The sequence below is a fragment of the Salmo trutta genome, chromosome 28 (genome assembly GCF_901001165.1).
Source record: "Salmo trutta chromosome 28, fSalTru1.1, whole genome shotgun sequence".
Taxonomy (NCBI): Eukaryota; Metazoa; Chordata; class Actinopteri; order Salmoniformes; family Salmonidae; genus Salmo; species Salmo trutta.
Genome location: NC_042984.1, coordinates 35223390 through 35246317, shown reverse-complemented (window position 1 = coordinate 35246317; position 22928 = coordinate 35223390). Strand labels below are relative to the sequence as shown.

The 22928-nt window shown below is 41.6% G+C and overlaps 1 protein-coding gene across 2 annotated transcripts in view; it reads right to left on the bottom strand.

Annotated features, from left to right (window-relative positions):
- The window catches only part of tp73 (tumor protein p73), a 47143-nt gene that overhangs the window by 14509 nt on the left and 9706 nt on the right, over positions 1-22928 (bottom strand). The window contains exons 2-4 of one of the 2 annotated variants that reach the window (XM_029719782.1): positions 18119-18214; positions 15531-15672; positions 9190-9441 (exon numbers count right to left, since the gene is read on the bottom strand). In XM_029719782.1, coding sequence (XP_029575642.1) covers positions 9190-9441; positions 15531-15672; positions 18119-18214 — 490 coding nt within the window. Of the gene's footprint in view, positions 1-9189; positions 9442-10417; positions 10846-15530; positions 15673-18118; positions 18215-22928 lie in introns of those variants that run through there. The other variant, XM_029719783.1, reaches the window with a different exon arrangement.

The following is a 22928-nucleotide window of genomic DNA, read 5'->3' as shown; positions in this document are numbered from 1 at the left end:
TGCTGGGATGGATGGGCAGATGGATGAATGGATGGATGGATCGGTGAATGGATCAGTGGATGGAGGAATGAGTTAAGAAAGGTGTTGAGCGAGAGAGGAAGATAAAAAGTGCAAGAGAGGATAGAACGAGAAAAGTAGAGCAGAGAAAGCGAGGCTAAAATTGGTCTAGGAGATGGACAAGTGTAATGGAGGAGGAAGAAGAAGAGGAGGTTGAAGGGGATTAAGAGGGAGAGGAGGATGTGCATGCTAGGAGATGGACGAGTGTAGAGGAAGAGGAAGAAGAAGAAGACAGACAGACCTCTATACAGTCAGCCAGTCCAGTGGACCATATGTGCAGGTCCAGACAAGCTTGTGGAGAACGAGTGATAATTGCCATACTGTCATCCCTGTGGACATGCTCTGGCTTGCCTATCGCAAAGTCAGTTAACTGTCCAAATATGTTAACACACTGCAGTCCTCCTCGACTATATCCCACATCCCATTAATCATAGATGAGCATCAACAACACTTTCCCGAATCCCTCTCGACGCACATGGCAAAGAAAGAAATTAGTCTCTTGGATAAGAAGTGGAAATTCTATAGCGTTCTATGTGAATTCCCCCAAGATGATTTGAGGAGCTCTAATTGCTGTTTGGGAGCATTTGGGAGATGTAGAAGTATATAATCATCTTTTGTTTCACCAAAATCCACCCAAAGAAATCCTGTCAGAAGTCACTGACCATCAAATTAAATCAAGCTTTATTTATTTAGCACATTTAAGAAATGGAATGCAACGCAATGTGCTTTACAGGAAAAAACAAATAAAACCCTATGAAAATGAAATATGAAATATTTACAACACAATAAAAATAACATAAAAAACAAAAATATTACAGAAACCGAACAACTAAAAAGCACCATAAGGAAAAGTGTGTGTGTTATGATCTCTTAAAAAGGTGTGTGTTAAGAAGGTGTGTGTTAAGATCTCTTTTAAATATGTCCACAGTTTCGGCCCTACTCAGGTTCTCTGGCAGGCTATTCCAGAGGCTGGGGGTATAATAACTAAAGGCTGCGTCTTCATGCCTCTTGGTCCCCCTCAGGTTCTCTGGCAGGCTATTCCAGAGGCTGGGGGCATAATAACTAAAGGCTGCCTCTCCATGCCTCTTGGTCCCCCTCAGGTTCTCTGGCAGGCTATTCCAGAGGCTGGGTGCATAACAACTAAAGGCTGCGTCTCCATGCCTCTTGGTCCTAGGCTTTGGGATAGTTAAAAGGCCAGTGCCAAAGGACCTGAGGGACCTACTGGGTACATAACTTAAAAGCATGTCTGATATGTGTGGGTGCACAATCGTGGATTGATTTAAAAACCTATATTTAATAACCAAATTAATTATATAACTCACACGCATTAACCTTAAAACCGGTGTAATGTGTGCTCTCCGTCTGGTCTTGGTCAGTACCTGTGCTGCAGCATTCTGTATGTGTTGCAGTTGACCAATGGCTTTTTTGGGTAGACCAGACAGGAGAGCATTAAAGTAGTCATGCCTGCTTGTAATAAAATCATGGATGAGTCTCTCTGTATCAGCCTGAGAGAGAGACGGACACACCTTGGCAATGTTCCTCAGGTGGTAAAAAGCTATTTTCGTCACATTCCTAATGTGTGATTTTAAATTTTGTTCAGAATCTAAAATAACACCTAGGTTTTTTACCTGGTGTTTTATCTTTATTGCCCGTGAATTAAAATGTGCAGCTAGATACTCTCTCTGTGCTTTGGCTCCAACAATTAGCTGGAGGAAGTTCCAAGTCTTCCAAGTATTTCAATCACTAATACAGTCTAATAATTTATCTGTGGAGCTAAAATCCTCTGGTGACCCAGAAAAGTAAAGTCGTGTATTGTCTACGTAGCAGTGAAAATCAATGCTGTGCTTTCTGATAACGCTGACAGGGGGTAACATATATAAACTGAACAGTACCGGACCCAAAATGGAACCTTGTGGAACACCACATGTGATATGTGAGTTATGAGTTATGTGAGTTATGAGTTATGTTCACCGTGACGTACTGGAGCTGGTCTCTTTTGAAGTTGTTGGTGCTTTGGGAATAATGAGCTACTGTTGCACTTGCAAACATCTCCAAATGTGGATCAAATTAATTGAGAATATTGTTCACTAAGAATAACTGCAGGCCTAACTATACAAGCACAAAACAATCTAAATGCATATCTGCAGTCTAAAAAGACACGTTGTTTATGATGTACCTACTAGTTATCAATATTACTGGAAGTGTATTGATGTTGCTCATGGCTCCACAGCTCCGGGTAAAAGTTGCCTTTAGCCACAATCTGTTCAGGATTTCACAAATTGATGTTAGAAGGTTCCTCACCCTGAAAGTAGTCCATGTGCCAGGAGAAACTGTAATCGATGGTTTGGTTTTCACAGCCACAAACCTCAGCTAACTTTAGCCACCGGTAGCTAAAAATCAATGGAAGTGAACGGGGAATGTTGGCATGTTGTTGTTTCGTTTTTTTTACAGACAAATCACCTTTAATTAAGTAACTAAATATGGAGATGATTTTGTTGATTTGACCAGGAAATGTTGACAAATGCACATTTACTTTCATTGATTGTTAGCTAGTTGTGGCTAAAGTTAGCTGGGAAAGGTTTGTAAGAGTAATGATTTGTCAGCAGATAGCCTAGCATCTCCACTACAAGATTTAATCTATATGATAAACTCTGTACACTTGATATACACAAACAAAAATATATAAACATAACATCTAGTGCTGGTCCCATGTTTCATGAGCTGAATTTAAAAATCCCATACATTTTCCCTACGCACGTAAAGCTTATTTCACTAAAATGTTGTGCACTCATTTCTTTACATCCCTGTTAGTGAGCATTCTCCTTTGCCAATATAATCCATCCACCTGACAGGTGTGGCATATCAAGAGGCTGATTAAACAGCATGATCATTACACAGGTGCACCTTGTGCTGGGGGACAATAAAAGGCCACTTTAAAATGTGCAGTTTTGTCACACAACACAATGCCACAGATGTCTGAAGTTTTGAGGGCACGTGCAATTGGCATACTGACTGCAGGAATGTCAACCTGAGCTGTTGCCAGAGAATGTAATGTTCCTTTCTCTACCATAAACTGCCTCCAATGATGACTGACTTCCTTATACGAACTGTAACTCCAAATTGTTGCATGTTGCGTTTATATTTTTGTCCAGTATAATATTGTATCGCATCGTATCATATCTTATCATGTATTAATGTAAATAGTTTGTTGAGTTTGATATAATGCACAAAAAGTGACAACACCTTTACCTATTGATGTGCTTCATGTACAGATTACTACTTTGATTGATACATATCAAAACAGGAGCTACCTGCTCCAAAGCCTGATGCAGAGTGTCTATGGAAATTTGTGTGAGTAAAGAGTGTGAGGATATAACACCAAGTAAGGTGGCTAATTGATTCCAATTCTGTGTGTGTGTGTTTACGTGTGTGAAGAATGTGTGTTCAAATATCCTCATTATCAAGTGTGTGTGCATGTTACCAAGCTGTGGCAACACACATATGCAGACAGGCAGTGGTGTGGATGGGGTAGACTTAGAGAAAGGATGTGCGGTCGATGTCTGACTCTATGGGCATGTTCGGGCCTGCGTCCTGACTGTGAGAGGCTAATAGCTGGGAAGAGCAGCTCCTGACACGCCGGGATACAGAGCATGCTCCGGCCTGTCCCTTCCTCATCCCAATCCACACTCAGCCGAGTGGCGGAGCGTTGTCGGAGCGTTGTCGGAGCATCGGGAGCGCCGATGGGTCGTTATTGGGAAAGGGCTGAGGTGTTAGATCTCATTTTCATCCCATCATGACACTTCTTGCTCTGAGAGCTCCAGGAATGTTTGAAGTTTTGGAGGCAAAGGGCTCATTTGAAGGATGGATGGTGCATGCTTGGGAGCAATTATCCCTAATACAGAATAATGTGTTGTTTACCAGACAGACACCCAAGACACCCATAACAGCAGCTATGAGATCACTTGTAAATAGAGTGGCTTAAAGTAATCTTGGGTAGATTCGTTCAGTGTGAATAATCATGATGGGGGTTTTCATGAAACACAAGGTATTCTTTGTGTTGTGTTGTGCCGTGCCTTCTTCTGTTCTGTTCTGTTCTATTCTATTCTATTCCACCTACAGTAACCGAAGCAGGTGTCAACTCCCTCAAATCGCCAATACTGCAGTCTAAAACTGATGACTGCTGTCAGTCAAGTAGTTAGTGTATTCAATTCAATGTTCATTCCCAAGGACAGATTGTTGCTGGGCTGTAAATGGCAACAACATGGTAACCATAGCCTACAATACATAGACAGTACAGACTCTCCACACAGACACAACAGCACTCCAAATCCTCATCAGTCCAGATAAAAGAGAACATTTTAAAGTTAAAAAGTGCCATTGAAAAGGTCCTATTGGCAATGTCACCTTTAATACATTTTGAACACATAACGAGCTGCTTGCAAACACAAACCGAGTCTGTCTGAACAGCAGCCATAGTATTTAAGGAGTTAATCTCTCCAAAGCCCAGTGCCTCCTACAGTAGCTGAGAGATAGTCGTAACGGCCAAAACTAGGAGGTGAAGTCAATATGCCCCTATGCCATTCCCCATAGCCTGGGGCCCCACAAGCCTGCAACCACCCATCCTCTTCTCCTACCTTAACCCTTTCAAGTCCACCACACAGTGTCTCAACTCCCCACAGACACTGATCCCCAAGCCGATTCATGTTCAAGCATGGGCCCGACGCGGGATTAAAGGTGTTACACACTCTCCTGCCATTTTGGGAATCCCCTGCATTAGAAGCAACTCTTTCATTCCTATCGGCTTGACGGTAAGCTATTTTCTTTTCAGAAACTCACGCTTGCTTAACAAGACACTGACATGTTACTAGTAGCCCAAAAAAGCATTTGCGATGCAAATGGTCCACGAATGGACTTGACAAACATTGTTATGTCCTGTCTTGGGGGTTTCTTTGATTTGTTGTCCTACTCGAGTACAAATGCTCCTTTTGTTTAGTGCTTTGGGTAGCAGTTGCCTGTGGGCACAGATCTAGGATCAGTTTACTGTCTCCCAAATCCAAACCATAACCATTAGAGGAGATAAAATGCTAAACTGACCTTGGTGCTTAGTTCAGAGATATAATCCTGAAGCCATAAATATCTCATTTACATAAATACACACCTCTGAGTCAATACTTTGTAGATGCACCTTTGGCAGCGATTACAGCTGTGAGTCTTTCTGGGTAAGTCTCTAAGAGCTTTCCACACCTGGATTGTGCAACATTTGCCCATTACTCTTTTTTCAAAATTTTTCAAGCTCTGTCAAATTGGTTGTTGATCATTGCTAGACAACCATTTTCAGGTCTTGCCATAGATTTTCAAGTAGATTTATGTCGAAATGTAACTCAGCCACTCAGGAACATTCATTATCTTCTTGGTAAGCAACTCCAGTGTTGATTTGGCCTTGAGTTTTAGGTTATTGTCCTACTGAAAGGTGAATTCATCTCCCAGTGTCTGGTGAAAAGCTCCATTCCGTTTATTTTTTATCCTGAAATATTACGCAGTCCTTAACGGTTACAAGAATACCGATAACATGATGTTGCCACCACTATACTTGAAAATATGGAGAGTGGTACTCAGTAATGTGTTGTATTGGATTTGCCCCAAATATTTTTTGCAATATTACTTTAGTGCCTTGTTGCTAACATGATGCATGTTTTGTAATATTTTTATTCTGTACAGGCTTTTCACTCTGTCATTTAGGTTAGTATTGTGGAGTAACTACAATGTTGTTGATCCATCTTCAGTTTTTTCCTATCACCTGTTAATGTTTTAAAGTCACCATTGGCCTCATGGTGAAATCCCTGAGTGGTTTCCTTCCTCTCCGGCAACTGAGTTAGGAAGGACCTCTGTATCTTTGTCATGACTGAGTGTATTGATACAAAATCCAAAGTGTAATTAATAACTTCCCCATGCTCAAAGGGATATTCAATGTCTGCTTTTTTACCCATCTACCAATAGGTTCCCTTCTTTGCGAGGCATTGGAAAGCCTCCCTGGTCTTTGTGGTTGAATCTGTGTACTGCCTGCAATAAATGTACTGCTTAACTGAGGGACCTTACAGATAATTGTATGTGGGGTACAGAGATGAGGTAGTCATTCAAAAATCATGTTAAACACTATTATTGCAGACAGTCGAGACGACTTATTATGTGATTTGTTAAGCACATTTTTACTCCTGAACGTATTCAGGCTTGCCATAAAAAAGGAGTTGAATACTTACTGACTCAAGACATTTCAGCTTTTCACTTTTTATTAATTTAGAACATTTTAGAGAAATATTATTCCACTTTGACATTATGGGGTATGTGTGTAAGCCAGTGACAAAAAAAAAATCTATTTTTTTTTATTAATTTAAAATTCAGGATGTAACACATAAAAATGTGGAAAATGTCAAGGGGTGTGACTACTTTTTGAAGGCACTGTATATTTACATGAATCCAAACATCTATTCTTCATTTGTCTGTCAAGAACAAATTTTAAGAACAACACTTTAATTGTAACATTCATATTTCAGTTGGATACCATTCATATTCTAATTCCATATTTTATAATAGGGGACCAATTATAACAATCATCCCCGACTTTTATCAATCCACTTTTTCTGCGAGGTCATCTTCTTTCCCCTAAGCATTTGCTATACAAAATGATTAATTAAGGGTATATTTTCACACCGAGATACTTTACATTGTTCTCCCACTCTGTCTAACTTCTGCGTTCAGGTAACAATACTGCTTTAATTGTTCCGTCAGGCAGACACGCAAGGCAAGGCATTTTAGTGCAGGGTGTAAGGACTCTCCCTGTACTACCTTAAAGGCCCACTCTGTGATATTTACGATAATTTTTTTGTATGTATATCAAAGGGACAATCTGTGATTTGTACATCAATTTTTGTACTTATAAATAATGAAATATATACCCATTGATTCTTGCAGAATATAACTTACCAATGCTTCATGAACTTAGTTCAACTGTTATACCCCATCAGAACCCAAAATATAAGCTTGTTTTACTCCATTGTTTGTAGACAATATAATTGTGAACAAACACTGTATAGCCTCAAAACATGGTTAAAACTATCATTTTGATATCACGGATGGTCAGTCCTTGCATCCATAGATCTGTCTATGAATTTGAGAATGGTTACACAGCAGTCCTTCAGCTGTACCAAAACAGTGGTGGGTAAACACGTTGTTATTGTTTGAACTGCAGATTGCCCCTTTAATTATATAAACACATTGATTCTTGAAGAATATGAATTTGAGAGTAGTTGGTTTACATTTCTCAAGCACCATCGCTCAGCTTAATAGTAAATCAAGTGGAGGGGCAACCATTTTGTTATTTTTCAAATAAAGGAGTGGGCCTGTAAGGAGTGTATTACTCAGTGTGTATCACCCTGTGTGTGCGCTGCTCAGTCAAGTCGTTTTCTGTCTCTACTTGAATATCGCCCGACCTCAGTCCTCAGATAGAGGTGTTTCGGATTTGTAACAACATAGTTCATCCGTTCTCATTCAACATAAGGTGATGGATTCCAACTATCAATCATTCAAACTACAGAATGTAAGAAACCAAACACTAACCAATTCTGTAATTACTGTAGGCTCCTCTCCTAAAATCTGTCAAAGGAAGGGCCCATAGATTATCCTGATGTAAAAAACGTTGGGCCCTATAAATTGTCTAGTTACAACAACGGAGCTGGTGTTTTCTGAGTGTATCCTCAGTCGCCATGAGACAGGTAAGGGGAAAATCTTGTGTCAAAGAACAGTTGACAGACACATTGGAGAGGAAGCCTATATGTGGGGACAGAGTGGAGCCCCGGAGCGACGCGGGTGACAGCCAAGAGAAGGGCTGAAGAAAGACGTAACACGGTGCTGGGTCAGAAAGCAGCGCCTCAGTGGCCGGGGGATCCTTTTACAGATCCTTACCGCCACCGAGCCCTGAATATAGTCCCCCACGCTTGAGTACGCTTGACAGACACAGCCAAAAAGCCCCCTCAGGCAAGGAAACACAGGTTCACGTTTCAAATAGAGGTCAACTCTGTAACAATCCGGGGCGACACCTTTCGGGAGGCAACTCTTTTTCAGCTCAGACAAATCACATCGCAGCAGCTCCCGTTTCAAGTGTCTTTCGATACATTCCTAGACTGTCGATTTAGTTTGGTCTGTTTGGGGTGGGGGTATGTCAAATACATACATGTCATTATAATTCTTCAGGTGAAACAAATGTGAATATTGATATATGTTCCCAGGTTTCTCCTTAGTATTAATGGAGAAAGGGACTTTCTTTAACGGGAATCCTATCTCGCAACAGATAGCACAAAAGAGGTAAACAAACCAAACCAGGGTTGACTTTTAAACTAAAGAAATGAACTAACATTCTTAATCAGTTACTACAGTATATTGAAAATCATTAAACATGTACAACCATTCATTGTTGTTCAGTGTTCAGAGCTGTATTTGTCAGGCGCTACAAAGTAATTGTCCCCCCTACAAAAAGCTCTTCCCCTCTGCACGCCCACTTTGTTTGACACATGTGTTGCATGCACCTAAATGGCAGCATTTTGGATTGAGTCATTGTACTGAACCTTTTAGTCATGCTTGTGGTATGGTATCAATAACAGATCAGTTCTGGGATGAAGAAAGTAACAACAGAACTAACTCTCAACCACTAGAAAAACAGATCACTGTCTTATACTGATACCAGAATAGTTTGGTCGGTGTCTACTCTTTGAACCCATGAAGAGTCAAACACACAGATTCCCACAAATCAGTCTTCTGTCACAGGAGTGGTTGCAGCCATAGACATAAATACATCCTCAGCCAACAACCCATCTCATCAAGAGAACTTCACTGATCTAATGCAGCAATGTCAGCCCGTTCTCAGGGAAAGTAGCACCTTAGCCAGCACCTTTAGTTTGTGACTTTTACATTACTTTTTAGTCAAGGGAAGACAGAGACACTGAAACAAGACAATAAAATAAAAAACTGAATAAAGAGAGAGAGAGATAGAGACAGTCAGACAGAGACAAATCAACCCCTCGCCGTCCCGTTAGCTTGTAACGTTTGCGTGTGTGTACGTCTACATGATCTAAAACTCACCGTCCAGGTAGCGGACTTGGCAGTACTGGACTGCTGGAAGGTGACCTCGAAGCAGTGGGGTCCAGGATAGTCGGTGTTGGACGGGATAGCTGGCGCCGGCGACAGGCCGTCAAATGTGCTGTTGGGCTGCGAGTAGGGTGACGGTGTCGGCACTGCAGATGTGTTCTCCCCCGAGCTGTAGGGGCTGGTGGACGCCGCTCGCTGGCTCCCCAGGTTCGCCTCCATGCTGCTGCTCAACAGGTTGTACTGGGACTGCACAGAGGGAAGGAGGGAGGGAGGGAGGGAAAGAAGGAGGGAGGAGGAAATTGTTAAGGAAAAGGTAAGGCCCAACCTGGAGAGACATACAGGGATTTTTGGGCTCATCAGTGGGTTCGGGTTACAACAATCGAAGGAAGGGTTTTTGGAGGGGTAGGGAGGGGTAGGAATTGTTGAGGTGTGTGTAAAACAAGGAAAATTCAAACAAGTGGAGACATTTCACCAGTCCCCACAAGGAAAAAGGCTATTTTAGGCTTAGGGGTTAGGTTCAGGGTTAGGGTTAGAATTAGGGTTAGGTTTAGAAGTTAGGGTTAAGGTTAGGTTAGAGAAAATAGGATTTTGAATTGGAATTTTTTGTTTGGTCCCCACAAGGATAGTAAAACAAACGTGCGTGTGTGTGTGTGTGTGTGTGTGTGTAGACCCCCACCCTGTATCCCCCCCCAGGGGGGCTGGGTGAGGTTGTAAAACATCAATGTAATCTGTGATCTGCCTAATTGTCTGCCAGTGCCATCTCCATGGGGAAAATGTGTAGCTCTGTGGTGAGTGGTGAGAAACTTCAGATCACTAGCCAAACTACCTGCACATGGAGGGAAAAGCTCGAAGAAAGCAATCTTCTAATACTCAATTTACAGACAACCTCAAAATCATCAATAATCAGAGAGGGAAAGCCTCTGGCCATAAGAAAGTCTATACAAAGTCGCCAACTCGTACAGTAACTACTGTACTTGATTGAAGATTAGCACACAACTGATAATTATCAGTCATCAATATAAGCAATATCATTTTGCAATGGAGTGTGGAATACCATGAAGAAATACATTCCAAAAAATAAATACAATGTCTTTCCCCACCTGATCTCCCTTCACAACCTCTGGACAATCAAAACACTACTACTGCAATGAACTGGGCAAAACAGAGGTATACAAGACAAGGTTGAACACGCATAGACATAAAATCAAACACCAAGAGTTACCTTCTTTTTCACGTAGTACATCCTTCCAACCGGCTGTATTCACTTTCACAACACAAACTCCTAAGTCAGAAGTTTCAGAGCAAAATAAAGCAAGAAGAAAGAGGAAGCATAGCCTGTAGGGTCGGTAGAGGGGTGTGCGTTGATGGACACAACTCTCTCCCAAACACAGCAGCACCCCTTCTCAAAGACCCTCAAAGACCCTTTAACGGCAAAGGTTACAAAAAAAAACACTGACAGAGAGAACGACAGGGGATGAACTGGGAGAGAGAGAAAGAAAGGGAGAGAGACCCAAAAAATTGCGCCGGGGTTCTAATTACGGCATGCCTGGACTCAGACGACAACATCAGCGCAAGTAGGCACACGCCGGAGAATGCATAGTGAAGACCCGCACAGCTAGGATAAACATTGTCTGTCTGACATTTGTCCCAGAGAGAAAGAGAGACAGAGGGGAATGAGGAAAACACTAAAAAGTATAGGAGTCGGGCTCAAAGGTCACAGGGGGGGAGATAGTGGTGCGCCCATTTAAGGACAGTGCATGGGATTGTCTTTGGGGCAGGCGGCCCATGTCATATCAATACTGAGGTGAATTCACACATTTTGACTGGGGTTTGTTGTTGTCAAGCAGTGGGTTGTGGTTCCCTAAGTGTTTAAAACAATGATGACTCATCGAAAGTAATTTTGATTCCCGCGTACAGGAAAAACCAAACAGTAGGCCTATTTCTAGCCAGAACCTAGGCGTTCACCACTGGATCATGACCCATGCACACTCTTAGAAAAAAGGGTTCCAAAAGGGTTCTTCGGCTGTCTCCATAGGAGAACCCTTTTTGGTTTCAGGTAGAACCCTTTTGGGTTCCGTCTGTGGAAAGGGTTCTACATGGAACCCAAAGGGATGAACTAACATTCTTAATCAGGAACCAAAAATTGTTATTTTCCTATGGGGACAGCCGAAGAACCCTTTCAGGTTATAGATAGCCTTTTTTTTCGAAGAGTGTACTTGACATGCAACTATAAAGACCCATTCCTGATTAAACCAGGCTTGGGCTGGATGTATAGTTCAAGGCTTGCTCTGAACATTGGTAAAAGCCAGTGGTTTCCTATAACAGCCTGTATGAATGAATGCCTATAAATGCATTCATAATTTGTAGTACACAAAGACGGTTCATAGAAAGTGTTCTTAATATTTATTTACTGTTAATAGTATGCAACATGTATCTATTTGAGAGACCTTGGTTCATAAAGGGAGTTTCCACTATAGTGAGACAAGTCCAGCTGGTGTTGTCATCTCTAGAAAACATTTTAGACAAGTTCACCTGAGGAACATACTGTAGTCACAGAGGTAACCACACACACACACACACACCCACACCCACACACGCACAAGCACACACACACACGCACAAGCACACACACACACACACACGCGCACACAGACACACACACACAGGTGTGCTGTGTCATAATGTCTCAGCTTGATCTATAACAAGTTGAAACAGAGCAAAAGCCACCACTGTGTGTGTGTGTGTGCATGTGCATGTGTGTGTGTTAGAATAGTGCACTCCCGGTGACCTACTGTTTGCGTCCTGAACTAATCACAGCATCTAAAAACGTTCCATCTATCTTCTTATCAATTCACTGCGTTGAAATAACACACTGGGTACACGCTGGTTAAATCAACATTGTTTCCAAGTCATTTCAATTAAATTACAATGAACCAATGTGGAATAGACATTGAATTGACATATGTGGCCCAGTAGGAAGACACAATAAAAATACAATAAAAATCCCTACCAATCAGGATGCAATGAAATGAATTTTCCTGGCATCATGCGTTTTGTTGCATGTCTGGACTAAACAGAATATTTGGGAGGAGTAGATTAGCGCCTGGTAACTGCTACATCACCAATTTGGTCTAAACTCTGATCATGAAGTCATGAATGTCTGCCCCCTATTGGGAGGAAATGGGAAGTGGCAGTAAAGTGGATAAGGTTAAGATTTGGGAAAGGTAAGCTGATCCAAGATCTGTACCTAGGGACAATTTAACCCCGGCGCCAGTAAAGACTGTTTGTTATACTAGGTTAGGTAGAAGTTTCCCCTAACCGCTGGTCTAGGAGCAGCGTTTTTCTTTTACCATCCTAATGATTATGTTAATGTTTTCTTACTAATTCATTCATTCATTATTCTCTGTTCGTGAAAAAACTTACGTCCTTACGTCCGATGTGAGATTTTTTTGTTGTTGTTGTGAATTTAACTAGGCAAGTCAGTTAAGAATCAATTCTTATTTACAATGACAGCCTACTCCGGCCAAACCCAGATGACGCTGGGACAATTGTGCGCTGCCCAATCATGGCCAGATGTGATACAGCCTGGATTAAAACCAGGTACTGCAGTGACACCTCTTGCATTGAGATGTAGTGTCTTTACCACTGTGCCACTCGGGATTCATGGAATTCACACAACAAATAATTTTGTGCATTGAAATATTTATCTTCAAAACTGTTATTGTGAACGCCTGTGACAACTACTCCCATGATATCAGAAGTGGAATGGTGACTATAATTCTTTATAGCAAACTCTATATCCCCCAACTACCCAATAAAGCCAACAGTGCGTACCAATGTCAATAAAGTTGAGAAACATACCAACAATATGGATGGACTCCAGTCAGTAAGTAAGCATTTCAAGGTAAGGTCTACACCTGTTGTATTCAGCGCATGTGACAAATAAAATTGGATTGGATTTGATTTGAAGTATAGCTAAATCCATGAGATATATTGTCTTTTGTAATATTACAGTAAAATGACACAGATGTTAGTTACTCTGTGATAAATCTTAAATAGTATATACACAAAAAGCAAAAGAACAGGAGGTATCCGACCTATCACTGACCCCCTTACATCTTCATCCGCCTACCCTACTTGAATAACCAGTCTACACAAATTATGGTTCTGAGTAACACAGTACTACTGAACAATACTGTGACTGATTCCCAAATAGAACCAACGACACAAACCAACCAAAAATAAGTTACCCTCGCAAAAATGACACATCAAAATGACACATCAAAATGACATCCACACAGGTGTGTAGACTAAAACAGATATATACTGCATAATAGCAGAAATAAAAGTGACAGACACCTTACCGTGGTGTAGTGCTGCCCGGGGTCACTAACGTACAACATTTTAGCTGTCCTGTAGAGAGCGTAGGGCGGTCGTAAGGAGGATGGCGCTCCCCTGACCGGATGGTCATAGATAGAACTGGGAGAAGGGGAGCGGTCAGGTACGGTAAGGTCAGGTGTGATCAGGTGCGGTCACTGCTCTGAACCACACTAGTCATCTTTCAGATCCACAGGGCAGGGCAGGTGAACCGCTCACTAGAACCAGGTTGGGTCGTGATGGAGGAACGATGTATGAAGGTTCATTCGCTTCTTTTGACCTGCCTCTGCTGCTGGTCTTGTCTCGGCCCTCTCAACTAGTCCTGCATCTAACAACAAATGTAGGACCTCCCATTTTTTTCTCTCATGACTATTCATTAACTAGCAAGGCAAGTCCAGGCTTGCCCAGTGACATATTGGATCAGTCCAATATTGTACATCAGAAGGCTTGTTTGTAATTGAATGACTTGTCCTCTTCTCATAGATTTTGGTCGTGTGAGCATTGTTTGATTTACTGGTGTTCAGGTAAAACAACACACTCTCTAGTCCATTAGTGCCTTCCTCGTAAAGCACTGACAAGGTATCTGTTTGCCAAACACATTGAAAAATAATTGAAGTTGTCTGTTTACAATAGAGAGCTGTGTCTAAACATTTTGGACATAATGCCATGGCAGTTCTAGACTGTTGCAGCTGTTTTAGACACACACACACACACACACTACAGATGGCAGAGCCAAAGTTTGTGTGTGTGTGGGGGGCTTGGCTTGCTGCTCTCTAATTAAGGTGTTAACCTCCCCCTAATCCCAGACCACTCACCACAGAGTACTGAGGGAGGGAAAGGGCTCCGGAGGAGAGGGAAATGAGGAGGGAATCTCTACTTCAATGGAGGGAAAACCACACCCCCCACCAATACAGGAACAACCCTGACCTGATACCGGCTAGTCGGTTATTGTCCACGCATGTCACGCCGCCACAAAGTCAACATGAAAAGAAAATCATTACTCCATTCTAAAACACTAGTCCAGCGTATACACTGAGTGGACATGCTGACATGTGTTTTTTCTTTATTTAACAAGGCAAGTCAGTTAAGAACAAATTCTTATTTTCAATGATGGCCTAAGAACAGTGGGTTAACTGCCTTGTTCAGGCGCAGAATGACAGATTTTTACCTCGGGGATTCGATCTTGCAACCTTTCGGTTACTAGTCCAACGCTCTAGCCACTAGGCTACCTGCCACCCCAGGTAGCCTAGTGTAAGTGTACATGACATAGACTAACCAGGTGAATCCAGGTGGAAGCTATGATCCCTTATTGATGTCACTTGTTAAATCCAATCAGTGTAGATGAAGGGGAGGAGACAGGTTAAAGAAGGATTTTTAAGCCTTGAGACGATTGAGACGTGGATTGTGTATATGTGCCATTCAGAATGGGCAGAATGGGGAAGACAAAAGATTTAAATGCCTTTGAACGGGGTATGGTAGTAGGTGCCAGGCGCACTGGTTGTGTCAAAAACTGCAACATTGCTGGGTTTTTCACACTCAACAGTTTCCTGTGTGTATCAAGAATGGTCCACCACCCAAAGGACATCCGGCCAACTTGACACAACTGTGGGAAGCATTGGAGTCAACATGGGCCAGTATCCCTGTGGAACGCTTTCGACACCTTGTAGAGTCCATGCCCTGACGAATTGAGGCTGTTCTGAGGGAAAAAGGGGTTGCAACTCAATATTAGGAAGGTGTTCCTAATGTTTTGTACACTCAGTGTATGGTGGTAATTTCACTCATCTGTATTTTAACGTATTTCTTCTTGTGAGGACTAAAGCTTATCTCAAACTTCCTCAAATCTCCATAGCATGATTTTATGCACATTTTTGAAAGTTAGGACTCAGCCCTTACAGTGTATTGTTCATTGAAATAAATGATGAATTAAACTGCAGTTGAACTAGACTTTCTCTTCCTACCATGACGTTGTCGTTCATGTCCCTCATGTGGTAGATGTCCATGCAGACCTCTGTAGCGTTACTGGGGGTGCTGGTGGAGGGAGCCGCCCTCTCCCCAGAGTGACCCCCGTGGGGGAGCTCAAAGTAGGTGGTGTCCGGTTCTCTGGGGGGGGGGTCAACAGAGACACAGTCTGATCAAACACTTCTCACTCAGATCCAAAGACCAGGATCCATCATCACTCACATATGAACAAACTGACCAAAATCAAAAAAAGAGAATGAATTGAATCTCTTGTGGGCAGAGTATGCGTGTTAACCAAGAGAAGGGCTGTAATAGAATGGCTGAGATAATGAGCAGCAGTAGTTCCTGTGTTTGTGTTTTCGTCATTGATTATCTGGACGATTCAGGATTGGGCGAAGGCGGTGCTTAAATTTTTAAACTGGGAGTGGTGATTTCAAGCCTGTGTGCGCAGTATTTAATTAGCGGAAGCGGGGGGTCTTTGTCTGAAAGTTTATTTATGCGACTTCCTCTCTGGCACAACCGAACTCTCAATTATTAACACATTTGGACCCAGAAGCAGAGCCGGCAGAAAACTTGTGGCGACACAGCATTAGCCTCCGGTACTGTTCAATCTGATGTGACGCCGCCAAGCAGCAGCACCGACCGGCTGTATTTTTTCGGGTTTCAGTTCAGCATTTACCTGCTCTGTTGCAGTCTACCATTGAAAACCATTGAATACTACACGCAGCAAAGTTGTGCTATTTGTATTTGAGCAATATGATTGGCCATTCATTCAAGCACTACTACGCTCCCGCGAATCACAACATTTTGAGCACTCGAGCAGTACAGAAGTTGTTAGCTACCTTCACACAGCACACGCAAGCTGTCCTGAGCAAAAAGAAGCGTCCATCAATCTACTCACTGAGCTTGTTTATTATATGAAAGTGATTTACAAAAGTAAACCCTCAGTAGTGAGCACACTAGCAATATGCTGGCTACTGTTGATAGTCTGCTAAAAAAAGCTACAAAAATACCCTTTTGCATTTGTCTTGGCTAGCCTACCGTAGCCAGGTCTTATCTTAAAAGGGCAGCGTCTTATTTTGCGATGTAAAAAAAAATATTCTAAAATGAATGAAATTACTACAATGCAATTGTAAAGAATAGAGTAATGACTTACATTGTTAAATGATATTAACCTCTAAATGTCTAAGCCATTGTTATTTTATTACTAAGCTAACAAATGGACTTGTTTTAAGATGGTCATACGATGGATAATTTACCTATTTGATATTGAATTTTAGGACCCCTTTAGTTATCAAAATAAATGTAACAAATGATTTGATAAAGTATTGAATTTGGTCTTTACTGCTATGGCCCATAGAAACGCATTGAATATAACATTCATAAATGGCAAAAAAACAGTAAAAAAATGAATCTTAAGGAATAAGGTTTAGAAGTGTCTGTCCTACTGTATATCTAGGAGATATAGGAAAGCTCAGGAAATGTTTTAGTTTTTTTGGACACATATTTAATACCTTGTTTTTTGGGGCACAAAACTACCTCCATACTTCCATTCATTTGTATGGGTTACCTTCAGACGAGTCCCGTAAGCAAAACAGAACACCATCTTGTTCGTGAAAGTCTCATCTTTCCATAGAGTGGGCATTATTAGTTTGTAGGCCAAACCTTTCAGACACCACAGATGTTTTTGTGAGAAACATAGGCGGATGTGGTGGATTGAGACACAGCCCATGCAAAAAAACACATCTCTAGCTTAAACTGACGGATTCTGATGGGGATTTTTTTATTATGTTCCTTAGATTGTCTTAGTGTCAATAGACTTAAGGATTTACAGCTTTTTAATACATATCATAATAACCAAATATAGTCTATTAATAAATATGCAAAAAATGTGTAAGTGACCAATACAATACAATTTGATTTGATTTTAATAGCTGCATATAGAGAGAAAGCATGCCAACCTACAGTATAGACCCTGCATGACAACAATGCATTTAAAAACTACTCCATGTCCGGGCCAGTTAAAATTCTGTTCTGTCATAGACTACGAATAGGACTAAGGGTTTAACATGACCAGGTCATGAGATCAGAAAAAACTCCAGGGCCCAGAAAAGACACGTACGAAATTTGCCACACCACTTTTGAAGCTGTGGTGCCACCTCTGCCCAGAAGTAAATAAGAAAGCTGACCAAATTTCACGAGAGTTTACTTCTGGGTAACACCGATTGCCCCAATTCAATTAATTGCTAATAAGGAAAAAATAGGCCACACTCTGAATGTTTATGAACATCTCGTTTGGCACACATTAGCTGTGGAATACAATAGCCAACTCAAATACTTATTTCACAACTCAATTACATTTTTATTAAACGAGCCGAAACAATGCACCAAAAAGTGAAAAATCTAGTTAGAATAGATAATGCACTGACATAAAATTACGTTTAAAATGTAATAAGTATCAAGAGAGAAAAAGGAAATTGCATGTCTGGTCCGTTCATGGCTTTACGGTGTGTGTGTGTGTGTGTGTGTGTGTGTGTGTGTGTGTGTGTGTGTGTGTGTGTGTGTGTGTGTGTGTGTGTACACTTACAAGGTGTTCCACAGGTGCTCGAAGGTGCTCCCCTCGTCAGCAGCAGTGGGCTGGGACATTTTGGCAAGAGGGTAATCCACCGAAGGGCAGATCACTCTGTAGGGGTCAAAGGTCAACTAGAGTTATCGCTGGAGTATCAGGGATATACAGAGGCATGAGCTGTCTCTGACACAAAACCTAGGTAACATTTAGACTAAAGTAAAGGGTCTATAAGTAGTTGACAGACTGTTAGTCATTTTTTTTTTATTCAGATATAAACAGTGAAGGGTAGGCTAGGTAAAAAAAAGGTTGGGAACCACTGGGCTAGCTAAATCATTCCTGTTCACATATGTGAACATAGATAACTCACACAAAACCAGCACAACTGACTAACCAGGTGGCTATAGGTACTATATGTTAGCCTTTTTTCATATCAAACAAACATTACAACTACATCCTCGAAAGGAGAAGGGAGCAGCACCACAAAGGGAAAAACAGATGTGTTACCAGGGGAAGTGTGATTCACTCAGGGTAATTTTATCGATGGCCGATAGAGAGTGTAATCACGGAATGGCCTGAGTGTGTTGATGATGTGCTGGGAGTGTGAGTGCGACACACACACACACACAAGTGCACACGCACGCACACAGACACACACCCCTGTCTCTTGGTGCTGCTGTTTCCAGGTGTGATCACACCGGGTATGGGCCCAGTAGACCGGCACAGGGGTGTCGGGGGCTCGACATGCCTGGGCCTGCCCGCTCCTCATCGTCTCACCCCAAGAGAGGACCGTGTGCCACGTGGCATCGCACGCAACTTCCTCCTTCCCCTTCCCACTCAAAAGGATGAGGGCCCCACCCCTCTCCCCCCCATAGGAGGAACTACCAATCAAGTTTAAATATTGAGCTCTGTGTGCTTCTGAGCTGCAATAATGAATCTGTATAGGCCTAAGTAGTGGATATCGATTCATGTATGACTGAAACACGTATGACTTGCAAAATATGACAGATGGCTTGGATCAGAATCTCTATTTATGTTTGCTCCTAACTGCACTTTGATATAAACTTTGATATAAACTTTGATATAAACAGACCATATTGACACTGATCTCTGGTACACTACATGACCACACCTGCTCTTCGAACATCTCATTCCAAAATCATGGGCATTAATATGGAGTTGGTCCCCCCTTTGCTGCTATAACAGCCTTCACTCTTCTGGGAAGGCTTTCCACTAGATGTTGGAACATTGCTGCGGGGACTTGCTTTTATTCAGCCACAATTGCATTAGTGAGGTTGGGCGCTGATGTTGGGCGATTAGGCCTGGCTCGCAGTCGGCATTCCAATTCATCCCCAAGGTTTTCAATGGGGTAGAGGTCAGGGCTCTGTGCAAGCCAGTCAAGTTCTTCCACACTGATCTTGACAAACCACAAAAAGCACATGGACCTCGCTTCGTGCATGGGGGCAATGTCATGCTGAAACAGGAAAGGGCCTTCCTCAAACTGTTGCCACAAAGTTGGAAGCACAGAATCGTCTATAATGTAATTGTATGCTGTAGCATTAAGATTTCCCTTCACTGGAACTAAGGGGCCTAGGCCGAAATATGAGAAAAAGCCCCAGACCATTATTCCTCTTCCACCAAACTTTACAGTTGGCACTATGCATTTGGGCAGGTAGCATTCTCCTGGTATCTGCCAAACGCAGATTCGTCCGAACGCGTTTCCCCTGCTCCAGAGTCCAATGGCTGTGAGCTTGACACCGCTCCAGCCGACGCCTGGCATTGACCATGGTGATCTTAGGCTTGTGTGCGGCTGCTCGGCCATGGAAACCCATTTCATGAAGCTCCCGACGAAACAGTTATTGTGCAGACGTTGCTTCCAGAGGCAGTTTGGAACTAAGTTGCGAATATTGCACCTGAGGACAGATGATTTTTATACGCTATGCGCTCCAGCACTCAGCGAACCCATTCTGTGAGCTTGTGTGACCTACCACTTCGCGGTTGAGCCGTTGTTGCTCCTATACGTTTCCACTTCACAATAACAGCACTTACAGTTGACTGGGGTCTAGCAAGGTAGACATTTGACAAACTGACTTGTTGGAAAGGTGGCATCCTATGACAGTGCCACGTTGAAAGTCACTGAGCTCTTCAGTTCGGCCATTCGACTGCCAGTGTTTGTCTATGGAGATTGCATGGCGGTGTGCTTGATTTTATCCCCCTATAAGCAACACGTGTGGCTGAAATAGCCGAATCCACTAATTTGAAGCGGTGTCCACATACTTCTTGTATATATAGTGTAGGTGTTTCATAGATCAAGTAATCAAAGCCTATACAATGCAATGGACAACAAAACACACCAAAAGTGACATTTGCTGTTTAAGCAGATGAGTATGCTAATGATAAAATAATCCAGACAAAGCCATGATTTAGTAAACAACAACAATAACAACAAACACTTCAAATAAGCACTGAACAAATCAGCATATTGACAAAAGAATTATGTCATAAAAGCATGGTGTAAAAGCTACATCAGTCCTGTTATATCCTGTTACATAATGTTGTACATTCATGTGCAGAGTTCATCACCTGTCCCTGTAGGATAATAATTTTTTGGTTCCAGGTAGAACCCTTTTTGTTTTCATGTATAATCCTTTCACCCAATGAAGAACCCTCAAAGAACCAGTAGGTGAAGCTCCTATGGGGCAGCCAGAGAACCCCCTTTATGAACCCATTTTTCTAAGAGTCTATTACAAATGAGAAGCTACAATATGCCATTATATATTATTCAATTGAAAATATATTTTTCCAAAACTGGAATATAACTGGAATATAATTTCCATTCCTCAAAACAGCCTCCTCAAAATTATTGAAACACACAGCACGAGGAAATTGTACAATCATTTCCTATTTGATGCGAAAGTGTTGCTAATATTACCGCAAAATTCTCCAAAAACAGGATTTCTGAGTTTTCGATAGTCTCCGACACAACTCATTCTTGAACACTTAGTCCCTTCCATTCGACCGCCATAAAGCTTACTATATTTACCAATGCGCACAACGAGGCGTCATATCTCCTTAGCAACATTGTAAGAGCTAGAAAAAAAACTGTGGCAAAGGTTCGTGGGTTTAGGGGTTGAGCTGTGCGCACAAATGTGGAAAAGTTTAACCCCTGTTAGAATCAAGTTTATTGATGCGCGTCGATAGTAATGCATGTGCAGAGCAATTAGGCTAATATAGCAATTAATAACCATGCGAAAAAAGCACGTTTGGGCATGCATAAAAATGGGAATTTGTGCATAATAGGCTTTCCGTGATGACACAGACACTAAAAGGTGAAAATGATCTGCTGTAATGTCAACAGTCTTGCGTAATCACCAAACAAACAAACAAACACGCACACACACACACGCACGCACGCCAGAGCGCGCTGACAGACAAACAGACAGACGCGCGCGCAGGTAGGCTATGGACAGATGAATTTCCATGTTGAAGCTGGGAACTTATTTTGAAGCAGCTGCTTGTTGGTTAAATTAGGTTCCCGCTATTCCCGTGGTAGCTGCCGCCTTGAGAACTGTGCAGAACTGCACTTGGGGTAATTGAGGAATGGCAGGGGACTTAGCATGGAGAAATAGATTTCCATCAGGACATGGTGGAGGCAACACACATTTCACTTACACAGAAAGGTCCATGCAGGTATACCAATTTTGGAATAGAATTGAAATGCGATGAAAGCATGTGTGATTATAATTAAAATGTTTATATTTTTTATGAATAGGTTATTATTTCAAAGGTATTAAAGATGACTGGATAAGTGGTCCTTAGTAAGAGGCAGTGTATGGCCTTTGCTTTTATGTGATATTAAAATGGCATATCATATTAAATAAAAACTGTTCCATATCCCAATAAATATCCTGAATGCATTGCAATAAGGGCAACAAGCAACTAAATAAAATAGGCCTATCGAATTGCACATTGATGCGTGGGATATGCTGATTTAAATTCACCTGTTCCACGCCCAAGTTGGAAACACCATGCAGCACCCATGACAACGACTAGATAGATACACAATACAAGCCATTCCTCCTGGGTAAATCGCCCTCCAGCAAACTAGGCTAATACCAGTGTTGTGGGAGAAAACTCGAAATGCCATTTGTCTTACCCTTATTTACACAAATACAAATTAGGTTGATTAACGAGCGTTTTAAATCTGTGAAATGTAACTGAATCTACGATGATGGTGTATTTCAATTCAACGGGAGTAGATTTAAACAGCCTGGCAGAAAACAAAATGATACGTTTTCATTATTATTGTTATTATTTTTTTTTTTAATCATTCGTCACTTATTATTACTAGTCTATTATTATTGTTATTATAGCAATACCATAATAATGATCATATATTTTCATAACTTATTTTTCCAGGTTTCGTCACCAATAACCCTCTCAATTTCCAAAAAATGTGTTTCTGAAATTGAGTCTTTATTTTCTTATCAGACTTATCAACATCTAGCTATTGTGTAGCCTACTCTGAACACTGTACAATATTTGAATGCATTATTGATTTTTTTTATTGACAAGGGTTCACAGAAAAACGATAGGTTATGTTTGAGTTTTGTTTCTGCAAGTTTGTATTGTTGATGTTTAACATGTTTATACAACTCCACTTGACTTGTAAGTCAGTTTACCCTTATATATAACAATAATTGGCAGGAGTTTCCGTTTCTGTTCAATATAATATTTTGGAGACGCCAATTTCCCAAATCTTCTTCTGAATACTTGCTTTACAGACCTATAATTATGTAGTAAAGCTCAAAGTATTATTTTGATATGGAGA